A 12,252-nucleotide genomic window follows, 5' to 3' on the forward strand; every position below is an offset into this window, starting at 1 on the left:
GACCAAATATAGCAGGCTAATTTTTCAAGTTGATCATTTTGTATGGCCTGCGAGCGATGTTGTAAATATCCAAATGGCTCTTGGCAGAAAAAAGGTTCCCACCCCCGATCTAGAATCATAGATCTGTTGGATTTCTGAAGGACCCTAGTGAGAGCACGGTTAGAAAACTGACCCGGAAGGTTTAGGAATGAAAGCATAGGAGTGTGCACAGGAGATGTTTTGCTAGGTTCATAGCTTCTTCCCCTCCTGGAGTTGTCACTCCCTGCAGTGAGGCTGTGTTCCCCAGAAGCAATCCCAAAACTCCTAGACAGCACCCACAAAAACCTAAGGGTTCCTGGACTCTTCCTTTTCTAACCTCTGATCCAAACTGTTGGCAGCTGTGGCTGGGAATAGCTGGTGTTTTGCTATTCTTCCCTGGGGTCTTAAGGGATTTCTCTAGAATTCGGATGGTCTATGTGCTTTTGTTCTTTTAACTCCTTTGTTGCTCCAGTAAAAAATTATTTGCTGGATGTTTAGGCTGGATGAAAATAGTCTCATTTCCACTAGGGAACTACAGCCTGAGGTTTCAGAGTTATCTAGTCTGATAAGACCCTTGTTTTTCTAAACTCCTGAAACCCTTCATCAAAAGTTATCCCTTATGAGACCCTCATCAGTCTACTTTCTTGGTCTGTCTAGCAGTCAAAACCTGCCTTCATCCCTATAGGGCTCCCATGCATAATGAATACACTTTACATAATAATTAGGTACTTTCTGGATCCCTGAATTCCCCTACTTAAAAAGCTTCCACTGCAAGCCAAACAGACCCTGCAGGAGAGCATGCAGTCCTAGGGACAGAAGACTCCTCCTCAACTAACGTCTTTGAGAGAAAGACTCAAAGATTCTTGGGTCCCTGGAGTGTCTGATACCCCAGAGAACAACCCCAATAAAGGCCAGAGGTTATAAATTTAAATCACGTGACCTCTTTCTTCTGTTGTATGCTTTTTCCTCAGCAGCTTTTTCATCCCTCTGATAGTCTCTCACCCTTTCTCTTCTGATTTCCTCTTGATTTCAGGTATCTGTGTGTTTGCAGAGGGAGTGGTGTCCCCCGAATTTGCTAGTGCCATGTCCCCCACCTCTCTCTAACTTACCCCGCCCGCGTGTCTCTGTGATGAAGACTGAGTGGCCTGCATTTTATCCGGCACTAATTTCAGCTTGGAGGGTGTGCTGGGTGACTGGGCACGTGTGTGCGTGCATGAGGGCTCATGCGCCATGTGTCTCTCTGCTTCCTCCAGGGAGTTGTCACCCCCAGAGGGTAGGGACCATTTTGTATTGTGTAATCATCCAAGTATCCTGCTTAATGTAAGAGCTCAGTAAATATCTGTGGGGTTGAATTGTTACTAAAATAGAGCAGCAGATGCAGGGCTCTTGGCAGGCACACTGTCCCAGGGATGGAACCCAAGCCATGGCCCATTTTCTCCTGGCACAGGCAGCATATTGGTTGGTATCCCCCAGAAACCAGGAGTAAGGCTACCCTTTGAGGAACCAATAAAGGGAGAAGTCTGAGTCGAACTTAAGACTGTCCTTGGAGTTATCTCGGGTTGCAGAGCCAGAAGAACCTCCTACAAAAGCTTTTATGTTACAGGACCCCAGTGGACTGACACTTAGAACCCAAATAAGAGGATTTTTTAGATTCCTCCAGTCTTACCTCCCAAAACTTTCCCCCTTAACAAAATTAGAAAGGAAAGAATTAAGAACAAAATAGCACAAAAATAGCTTAAAACCCTGAGTAAATGCACATTTAAATGTTTTTGTCAATTGCTTCTGATCAGGTGTATCCGCATTGTGTCCCACTAATAAATCACAATAACAATGTAATATAATAGCTAATGTGATTTAGTGCATCTTCCGTGTCAGGCACCTACTAACTGCATTCCATGTATCGCCTGCCTTAACCCTCACAGTAATTGGTTCTGAGGTATGGACACTATTATTCTCCCACACTGCAGATGTGGAGACTGAGTTTTAGAGATGCTAAGTAATTTGCCAAAGTAACATAGCCCGTGAGCGTCTGATGCAGGACTGGAAGCCATGGTTCTCCCTCATCCCTGTGTGCTAACTCTAACAATCTTCATAGTCCTCTCCTTTTAGGCTAAGCCTCATCTATTTGCTCTGACCAAGTTTTCCCATTTATTTGTGGGATCTTTGTGCTCTTATGCCCACTCTTACCCCATCCACTTCCTTTTTCAGTTCACCATGAGATCCTTTATAGAGAGCCAACCAACTGATCATGTCTCCCCGATCTCCACCCTAGGGTGGACCTGACCATAACTACACCAAGGAGAAGATCAAGATTGTAGAGGGAATCTGCCTCCTGTCTGGGGACGATGCTGAGTGGGATGACCTGAAGCAACTGCGCAGCTCACGGGGGGGCCTTCTTCGTGACCACGTTTGCATGAAGACAGACACAGTGTCCATCCAGGCCAGCTCTGGCTCCCTGGATGACACAGAGACGGAGCAGCTGTTGCAGGAAGAGCAGTCCGAGTGCAGCAGTGTCCATACCGCAGCCACTCCTGAAAGACGGGGCTCTCTGCCAGACACAGGCTGGAAACACAAACGCAAGCTCTCCTCCGAGAGCCAGGTCTAAGTGCCCATGTACCCCTCCCTCCCTGCCTGCTCCTTCTCTTTATGGGCATCCAGTCCTTGTGCTCACTTATACAACAGGCCCCCTTCCTGTGTGCTTGTCCCGCTCCTCCTCATCCCACCCCATATCTGCTCCTGAGCCCTGCACAGGAGTTGCTTCTGTCTGAGTCCATAACTACACAAGAAATGATGGCGCAAGAAATGATGGCACATCCAAGAATTTAGACCTGGAACTTACCATGAACCTCGCTTCTTGCACTCCGTCCTGAGCCTCCCCAAAACGAGGCTCAGTAATGATTCCTCATCACTACAGGCTCCACCTCCCCTTCCTCTGGTGCCCTCAATGCCTGCCCATAAGAGCTGATGATCTAAGACTGCACTCTCCCCCATCAGAGCTGGCCTGACCGCTTCTCTGAGAGAACTGGCCCACCAAGGGCTGAGCAGGGGATCATGGGTAAAGAGAGAGATGAAGGATAAAGCCTGAGAGGAGGAGGAGGAGTCAGCCCAGCTGGTATGGGCATCTGGGAAACCTCTAGCCTCAAGTGCATTGGTAATACGAAAAAGCTTTTAGGGGTGGTTGGGCCTGGGGGTTCTGTCCATTGCTGGCAATGGATATTATCCTCAGTCTAAGAGTTGCTGTATTTCAATTGGTGAGATCTGGGCATGACGCAAGCTATTCTTCCTCCTGGTAGAAAGCCTAGAGCCTTTCTACCTTCAGATGACTGGGGGCCCCAGCGTGGCAGCTGGCTAATATGAATTCCCTCCTGGTACCACCACTGGCCAGTACCTCCCTGAGTCTTTGGCTCTAAGCAACCAGGTTGTGAACCAATGGCTTGAGTGAATGTGGGTCCAGGAGGGCTGACTCTGCAGAATCTAAGAAGCACTGCCTAAACCAAACATAGCATATCACCCTTAATGTTCTGCCAATCTCTCCCTCCTCATTCTTTGGGATTTTGAGCACAGAAATCCAAAACAACCTTGCAAAGAAGGGCCAGAAGTGTTCATAAATGGTCAGGAAGAGCAATTGGGTTAGAGACTTGGGGCCGCCAGGGCCTAAAGGAAGTATCCATGAGATTGAACTTCCTGTGTTCTCTCTTAGGTGCTCAGGGATCTAAGTAGACAGAGAGCCTGTGGCTATGGGTGGTGAAGTTTGCATTCCAACTCTCTTCCCAGCTGAGTGACTTACTTTCCAGGCTGAGATGCCACCTCGTGGTTCATGCTTATTCATACAAAGAGCATGTGTCTCATGTCCGTATCCAGGGAGTGAGACTTTTTTTTCTGTCCTAAATTTTCTACCTAGTTCGTTCTCTCCCCCCTCCCCCTCTCTCTCCTTCCCTCCCTCCCTAATTGACTTTTTCTGACCTAGCCTGTGGTGAGCAGGGCTAAATAAAAATTACAAGGACTAAAAAGGTAGAGAGAACCACTGATGAAGCCCTCTCAACCCAGGGCAAATCCAGACCCCTTCCACCCAGGAATTAGAAATGACAGGCGAGGACAAGGGCTGAGAATGGAGGGGAGGGCTTCTAGAGGAAGTTTCCTGATTTGAAACATCTCCTGTGGTTATTGGTATTGAGAAGCCAGCTGTCAAATGCGAGTGAAAAAGGAAAGTAAGAGCAAACCTTTCCTGGTCAGTTCTATGCCTGCTTAAAACAGGTGCCAAGCCCTTGGCCCTGCTCTCAGCAGGCGGCCCTAGGTCTAGGCCTACACAGGGCAGTCAGGCCAGGCCAAGAAGGCTTTTCCAGTGCACAGCGATGGCAAGGCAAGATGCCCCTTCCAGGAGGAAAGGGGGATATTTCACGCTTGATGGGGAAGTAAAAGAAGGAGCACTTTGGGTCCTCAGACTCGCAGTTGGGGACGGATGAACGGGGGAAGGATCTTATTGCACTTGGGCTGTTCAGAATGTAGAAAGGACATATTTGAAGAAATATCTATTTGAGCACTGATTTACTATGTAAAAAGCAAAATTTCTCTGTCCTAAACTAATGGAAGTGATTGTCCCACGCTCATGTGTAATGGTTTTAACGTTACTCACTGGAGAGATTGGACTTTCTGGAGTTATTTAACCACTATGTTCAGTATTTTAGGACTTTATGGTAATTTAATATAAATTTAGCTTTTCTTAATCACCTTGCCTGGCTTGGAGTCATGACTCATAACTGCACCTGCTGTCTGGCAGACCCATGCCAGGGAAACCTGCTTGCAGATATCATCGCGAAGTCCTTCGGGGATCTGGGGATGGTGAAGAGCAATGAAGGGTGTTAAGTTCCTGCCTGGAAGTTCAGCTCATCTTGAGAAAACAGGCCAAGACCAGGCTTCATTGGCTTCTGAAACCCTTATTTCCTGTGGAGGAAGGATAGCAGATAGGCTTCATCATAAGTACCAACTCTGATGGGTTGGTCATGGCTGCCTGAGGTCCTGTCCAGGCTCAGTGGGCAAAGTGTCATGATCTTCAGTGACATATCATTCAGGTGCTGGAAAAAAGTGTCATGGCATATATACCATGTATCTTCTATTTCAGTTCTAGGTCTATGAGAACTTCAGTGTCACAGAAGTTGACTTTGCCTGGCAGTGATGGTCACTGGCAAGACTATCTGATGTAAGGAAAGTGCTGGAATGGGAACAAGGGGAGCGAATTCCAGTCCCAGATCCACCACTAGCTCTATTTGATCTTAGTCAAGTTTCATAGTTACTCCGATAAAAAATCACACAAACACTAAGATTCCATTTATTTTTAGTTTTTGATTTTTAGAGTGAGAGGAAGGGAGAGGGATAAAGAGATGGAAACATTGCCCTAACCAGTTTGGCTCAGTGGATAGAGCGTCAGCCTGCGGACTGAAGGGTACCAGGTTCGATTCCGGTCAAGGGCATGTACCTTGGTTGTGGGCACATCCCCAGTAAGGAGTGTGCAGGAGGCAGCTGATCAATGTTTCTAACTCTCTATCCCTCTCCTTCCTCTCTGTAAAAAAATCAATAAAATATACTTTTAAAAAAAGAAAGAGAGAAACATCAATGACAGAGGAACATCATCGAACGGGTGCCTCCTGCATGCCCCCTACTGAGGATCAAGCCCACAGCCCAGGCATGTGCCTTGACTAGGAATTGAGCTGTGACCTCTTGGTTCATGAGTTGCCACCCAACCACTGAGCCACACCAGCTGGGCCAGTTTTTTTTTTAAAAAAAAGCTGTCTTCTCATAGCTCACCCACTACATCTTAAGGCTAGAACAAGGAATTAGGGAGCCCTTCTCAGGCTCTCTCAGTGAAGACTGGGAATCATGCAAGTCTCAATGCCAGTTATAAAGTTTGATGTCAAGGCTTAATAGTTGATTTTCTAAACCATAAACCATTTATAGAATAATCTCTCATTCATTCATCTCATACTATGGGTCAAGCACAGCCCATGCCTAATCAGAGCTTCAAGTCTAGCAACAGCATGAAAGAAGAAAGAAAAAGAAAGACAAGAGTATAAATTATAGTGTATAATTCTTCCAACACGGTGAGGGGTAGGTGTGCTAAAACAAAAACAAGTGTAATAGCTCAAGGACAACCATTCTCCCATCCCACCATTCTTTTTTGAAGGAAAAAAAAAAAAAAAACTCAGAGAGAAAAGAAACACATTTTAAGCAATGAAATCCAGCCTAAAGCACAAGCTTTATATACCTATAGGAAGTGCTCTCTTCCAGAGCATCAGGGCTACAGGCCAGGCACTGAACAGTTGGGAACTCAGGAAGAAGAGTTCAGATGGAAGGAGAACATGGCATTGAAGACACACCATTTTCTTGGAAAACTGGAGATGTTTCTGGGAGAACAAAATTTGGTGAATGCATTTTGGTACCTTGCGACACGTCAGCTAGTTTAATCAGGCATTCAGCACTGGGTAGCCTTAGAGGTCCCGCTAACCTTTGACTGTCCTGTCACTTCGGCCGGAGATGGGAAAGAACAGGGCTGGTCTAATGGCCCAGGTCTTGACAAGAACTTGGCCGCTCGCAAATGAGAATTTAGGAACAGTGTCAAGGACTAGCACCCCATTTTCAGGCGATAAAAATGCACTGGCTCTTAGTTTCCCTTCCTGACCAGTCAAATGAAAAGGTTGAAATAAATGACTACTAAGGTGATTTCTAGCCTGAAACTTGTAGTATGTTCCTTCCAGGGAATCCTAGAGATGAAACAAAGGTTGGACACTTCTTGTCTGTTCTCTAGATATAAAACCTGAAATTGATAAATAGGTGATGATGGATTATATGTTTGCAAACTAATTACATTCACAATATACTCACTGCCCTTCTTTCTATATTATATGAACAAACGTGGGAGCTAAGATGAAAAGATCTCTGTGGCCCATAGAGAGGTCTCCATGAACTGAAGCTTTCACCAAACCTAGGCCTGCAGAAAACAGATGGCTGCAGAGGAACTTAGAAAAAGCATGTGCAAGAGCTAAGGGTACACAAGGCTCTAAGATGACATTCAAGGGCATTAGCAAGCATAGTTATTCCTACTTTGGGCACTGATTTTAAAAATGTGGTTGAGCCCTTTATATGGTTAAGAAACAATCTATAAGTTTGTCTTCTCTTCATATGTGAAGATGCCTCAACTAATCCATTTAATAGGATGTGTGTTTGGGATGTGTCTCAGCCTTTGTTTTGAAACATTCCCTCACTCACCCATTTATTTTCTCTCCAGATCCTTCTCCCATTAACCAGCTGGCAGAGGCGTAGCAGAGCTCAGCATAGGAAACAAGAGTTTTATATCCAACCAAGGTTCCAACTCACAACTTTAGACTCCCTGACATGATGTTAAAACAGATCCAGGCAGCCTAACTAAGGATCTGAATGTAAACCCCAGGCTGAACTTAGCTCCAAGCTACACAGTCTGCTTATTTTATTTTGCAAGATACAAAGAGCCAAGAATTCACTTATCTTGCCCTTCTCAGTGTTTTTTCCCCTCTGCCTGTCACGCACCCACTAACGAGGTCCCTATCTCTCCCTTCTGCCTCCTTCCTCTTTGGTGGCGCTGGTGCTTCTGTGGTCAAAATTCTTGAAGAGCCTGCATTTGACGGGGTTATGGAGAAATGGGCTGTGGGGAAAAAAAGAGCAATTGATTCCTTCATTCAAACAGCACCTATTAAATGCAATCAAGTGCAAGTTGGGATAGGCCTTGCAATCTTGGAAGCAAGTGAAGCCACTGCTACCTCCAGAGAATAATGCAGGAGGTACCTGGACTGAAAGTTGAAAGGAAATTAATCATTGAAGCTACTCCTCTTAGTCTGGAAATATGGATCCGTGTCCCATCTCAGGGAGCAGAATGCAGCGTGCAGTTATGATAGAATGAGCACTGTCCCAACCCTAGCAGGCTTTTCAGAAATACACAGCAGTTATTGAGCAGCCACAATGTTTGGCATTTGTTTCCTGCTTCCAGTTGCAGTGATACAGTGTTCACTTAGATCTCTAATACCCAGTAGGGTTACCCTGTCCTATTAATACTTTCCTTATGTAGAACTATTGAGAGGCCCCTGAAATAAAGTAGGCACACATCACGCCAATAAATACACAGAGAAGTGCTATTGGATGATAATCCTGGACTACAAATGGTAACTGGCCAAACATTTATTGAACACCTACTGTGGGCAAGGTACTGTATTAGGTTTCTATAAGGCCCTACAGGATCTGGCACTCCTCACCCATTTTCTATCAGACCTCATTTCCTCCCCTCCAACTGCCAAGTACATACTCTGCTCCAGCTAACTATTTGGCCTCCCTGTTTGTTAGACTTGCCAGGTATGTGCCCAACTTAGGATCATCACATGGCTGTTCCTGTTGGCACTTTCTTCCTCTAGGTATGCTCAGGGCTAACTCCTTCCCCTTCTTCAAGTCTTTGCTCAAATATAATCTCAATGAAACCTACAATGAACACCTTTACAAAATTATAGTCTTTCCAACTCTACTTCCCAATCCCCTTTACCCTGTATTCTTTTTTTCTTTTCCCATTTCACATATTGTCTAATAAGATACTATATATTTATGTGTTGATTATGTGTTCTCACTAAAATGTGAGCTCCACAAGAGAAGAGATTTTGTTGTTGTTTCTATTTTGCTCACTGATTATCCCAAGTGCTTAGGAAAGTCCCTGCATATACTAAGTGCTCAATAAATATTTGTTGCATGAATGAGCGAAAAAAATTAATGAAGTCATATCTATTGCCCACTGTCCAGTACGGCTTCACCTAAACCAGTGGTCGGCAAACTGCGGCTCATGAGCCACATGCGGCTCTTTGGCCCCCGTGAGTGTGGCTCTTCCACAAAATACCACATGTGGGCGCGCATGTACAGTGCAATTGAAACTTCGTGGCCCGTGCACAGAAGTCGGTATTTTGTGGAAGAGACACACTCAAGGGGCCAAAGAGCCGCATGTGGCTCGCGAGCCGCAGTTTGCCGACCACTGAGCCATGTAAAACAAAAAGGGACTTTGACATCTTGTTCTAAAACTCTCTGGGCCCCAGACTCCACATGAAATTTATTGAGCAAATTTGAGGTTACCATCACTTTCTCCTTACATGTAATCTTCCGATTATTTCCAATAATATTTAAATAAAGTAAACATGCCAATGACCAATGACTGAAGAAGACTACTCCTATATATTCATAACTGACTTCTCAGAGGTTACTGTGACCTTTTTGCTCTGGTTCCTCTCTCCTTCCCCTACCTATGGATCTGTCACCACCTCCCATTTTCATTCTCTCCACTGTCCGACTCTGGTCTCATCCACTACCGCAATTTCATTTTTTCACTCCACAGAGGTGATTCCCAAATCTAGACCACTTGAGCCTCGTCTCTTCTCCCAGCTTGCATGCTATGTTGCCTAGGCCTACTTAGATGATTCCATTTGAGTGTCTCACTGGTACATAAAAGTAAACAGGTTTAAAACTAAACTCCTCGTCTTCTCTTTGAGACTGGCTTCTCCTGACTTTCTACTTTCATTTGGGCAATCACCACCTCCCAGTCCCTACACTCAAATCCTGGCATATTCTGACTCACCTCCCTAAATGGGCCCCACCTCACCTTTGCACCTAATCTAACTGGTTGCCAAATCTTTCACTCTTTCATGAATCCGTTCTCATCATCTCCAGGGCTATTACCTCATATCAGAATCCCAACTCTAACCCATTTTCGACAACCAAGTTAATTAGTTTTCATAAAGTGCAATTCTGATTTGTCAATCCCTTGCTCAGAAACTTGCAATAGCTCCCCCTTTCCTACTTTTGAGAACAACTTCCTTACTCTAGTATTCAAGACCCTACAAGAATAGTTCCTTTTTTAAAAAAAATATATATTTTTATTGATTTCAGAGAGGAAGGGAGAGGGAGAAAGAGATAGAAACGTCAATGATGAGAGAGAATCATCTATTGGCTGCCTCCTGCACGCCCTTACTGAGGACTGGGGAATGTGCTCTGACAGGAATTGAACCTTGACCTCCAGGTTCATAGGTCAATGCTCAACCACTGAGCCAGACCGGCAGGCTATCTCTCTCATTTTTATAAATGACAGGAGTATGCGCTACTGTTCAAAGTTCTTCCCTAGACATTCAATTAGTTATATTAAATCTTCACATTAAGCTTGTAAGGAAAACATCGTTATCGGGTTTTACAAATGGGGAAACTAAGTTCCAGGTGACTTCCTGACAAAAGTGGTTTACTCAGAGCTGGTCCAAGGACGCCAGCATCATGCTCCACTCACTGCTCCTTCCACTATTTCCCATCTGCTTCTCATTTCCCTCACGCACTCAACTGCACAAACAATATTTGGTGAATGACATTACATTTTTAAAAAATCGCTAGATGTCAAATAAAGCAAACAAGCTAAGCATGGCTGGGATGCACAGCTTTCCACACACCTTTTTTGCGCTTCTTTGCCGGGTGGTCGGCAGCTTTCGCTCCAGTGACCCTCCCTCTCTCCACGCGAGAAAGCAGCGCGGGTCCCCGAGGAAACGCTGCTGCGCACGGCCCCTTTAAGGCTGCGGGCGGCGCGTGCCCACAGTCCCTTCAAATGGACCAATAACAGAGCGATGGGCGGTCTGTCGAAAACCAATAAACAACGAGGACACTGCGGGGTGTGCGGCGGCCTAAGCGGTTTCAAACGGCTTAGAACAGGCCCCTTGGATCTGACCCGGAGGAGGTGAGTGGCCGGTGGTCGCGACCCACCCTCCCAGGCCCCCGGGTCCGGGCGTCGCGCGCGCGGAGGGTCGCTGAACCCCGGGCGGGGTGTCTCCATGGACGCGCGCTCCGTCGCTCCACGAACCCGGCAGGTCTGACGCGGCGGATCGGGGCGGAGGCCCGAGACCCGCGGCTGGCAGGGCGGGGGGCGTGGGCGCTCTGGTGCGGCCCAGGCCGAGGCTGGGGATCCGGGTTACCGGAGCGCGCCGCGGAGGGATGCGGACGGCAGCGTCCGAGGGATGCGGAAAGCGCAGGGCCGCGCCTGGCGGCTGAGGGTGTTCCGAGACTGGGGCGGGGGCCCTGCGAAATGGCCCTGCTATCGTGCCCATAGCGTAGTCGTTAAATGAATGAATGAGTGAATGAGAGCCTGGGAGGGCCTTAGTGGTTGGTTGTGAAGGGCCTGTGCACCTGTGCTCCTACCGGCTTGCTGGGATTTTAACGATTCTGATCGTAGCGCTCAGTCCTTACGCCTGCGTTCCCTCTCCAAAGGTGTCAGTAGAGCCCAGGTATCTTTCCAGCTCTGAAGGTTTCGGGGAGGAGGGGAGGCAATACAATAGCCAGCAGTTTAGATGAAGCAGGCCTTGGCCCTTTAAGGTGGGGGCTCGGTCAACTAGAGTCCTGCTTCTTAGCTGCTAACAGTCTTTGGCTGTTGGTATAGTTACCCTGCAATCGTGGTAATTGTCAGGCAGAATTTAAATGTATCCCATTTTGTATCTGGGATAGAAAATTATGCAGGTGATGTCGCCAGGGTGGCTACTGTGTGTTAGAAAACATATTCGCGTTGATAAACCTTCTCAAATTAAGTTGTTGTTTTTTCATTCACTATCAGTAGAGGGTGAAGTAGTTTTTGCAGAACTTGCCCCAAATTGATGCATGGCTCTAATTTAATTCTCATTGGGAACCAAGGCATCAAATCTTGACCCAGAAAGGCTGCCTGTGTTATTTTATACATAATTATAGTAATTGAAAACTCATTTTTGGAGAGGTGAACGCCTCCTACCTCCATTTTCATCACCCTGAAAAGTCCTTCTTTGACCTAAAGAGCCAATTTTTAAGCACCAATCTTTTGAAAATTTTAAGAAGTCTTAAAAGATTTGGACTTTTCTTAAGTGACTGGACAAACTGTAATGTTTTTATAAAACGTGATGATGAGAAAGATGAAATTGCTTTATTTTGCCAATATAAATTAAACCTACTTGATAAACTCATGAGAAAAAAATTACACAAGTATTTAAAGAGTGGCAAGCAAAGATAGTCCATAACAATACACCTTATACTTTATTACTTTTAAGGTTTTGATAATCAAGTACCAGTAAGTTATGAACTTCTACAGCCGATAGCTGAGTTTTAATTACAATAAATTTGAGTACCTTACTGTTATGAACACTGTTCATGGTTTTGGGGAGGCAATTAAAAATAATAAACATC

The 12,252-nt window shown here is 45.8% G+C and overlaps 2 protein-coding genes across 5 annotated transcripts in view; both read left to right on the forward strand.

The window, feature by feature from the left end:
• The window catches only part of LRP4 (LDL receptor related protein 4), a 61,740-nt gene extending 56,995 nt beyond the window's left edge, over positions 1 to 4,745 (forward strand). Inside the window, exon 39 of the mRNA XM_036326944.1 lies at positions 2,291 to 4,745. Within this exon, the coding sequence (XP_036182837.1) occupies positions 2,291 to 2,623 (333 nt within the window). The 3' untranslated portion in view covers positions 2,624 to 4,745. The remainder of the gene's footprint in view (positions 1 to 2,290) is intronic.
• Positions 4,746 to 10,681: 5,936 nt separating this feature from the next.
• Positions 10,682 to 12,252, forward strand: part of CKAP5 (cytoskeleton associated protein 5) — a 90,929-nt gene continuing 89,358 nt past the window's right edge. For 3 of the 4 annotated variants that reach the window (XM_036326007.1, XM_036326009.1, XM_036326008.1), the window contains exon 1: positions 10,683 to 10,786. The gene's annotated coding sequence lies outside the window, so the exon portion shown is untranslated. Of the gene's footprint in view, positions 10,787 to 12,252 lie in introns of all 4 variants that reach the window. The other variant, XM_036326010.1, reaches the window with a different exon arrangement.

This window comes from Myotis myotis, unplaced genomic scaffold, assembly GCF_014108235.1.
Source record: "Myotis myotis isolate mMyoMyo1 unplaced genomic scaffold, mMyoMyo1.p scaffold_m19_p_10, whole genome shotgun sequence".
Classification (NCBI taxonomy): Eukaryota; Metazoa; Chordata; class Mammalia; order Chiroptera; family Vespertilionidae; genus Myotis; species Myotis myotis.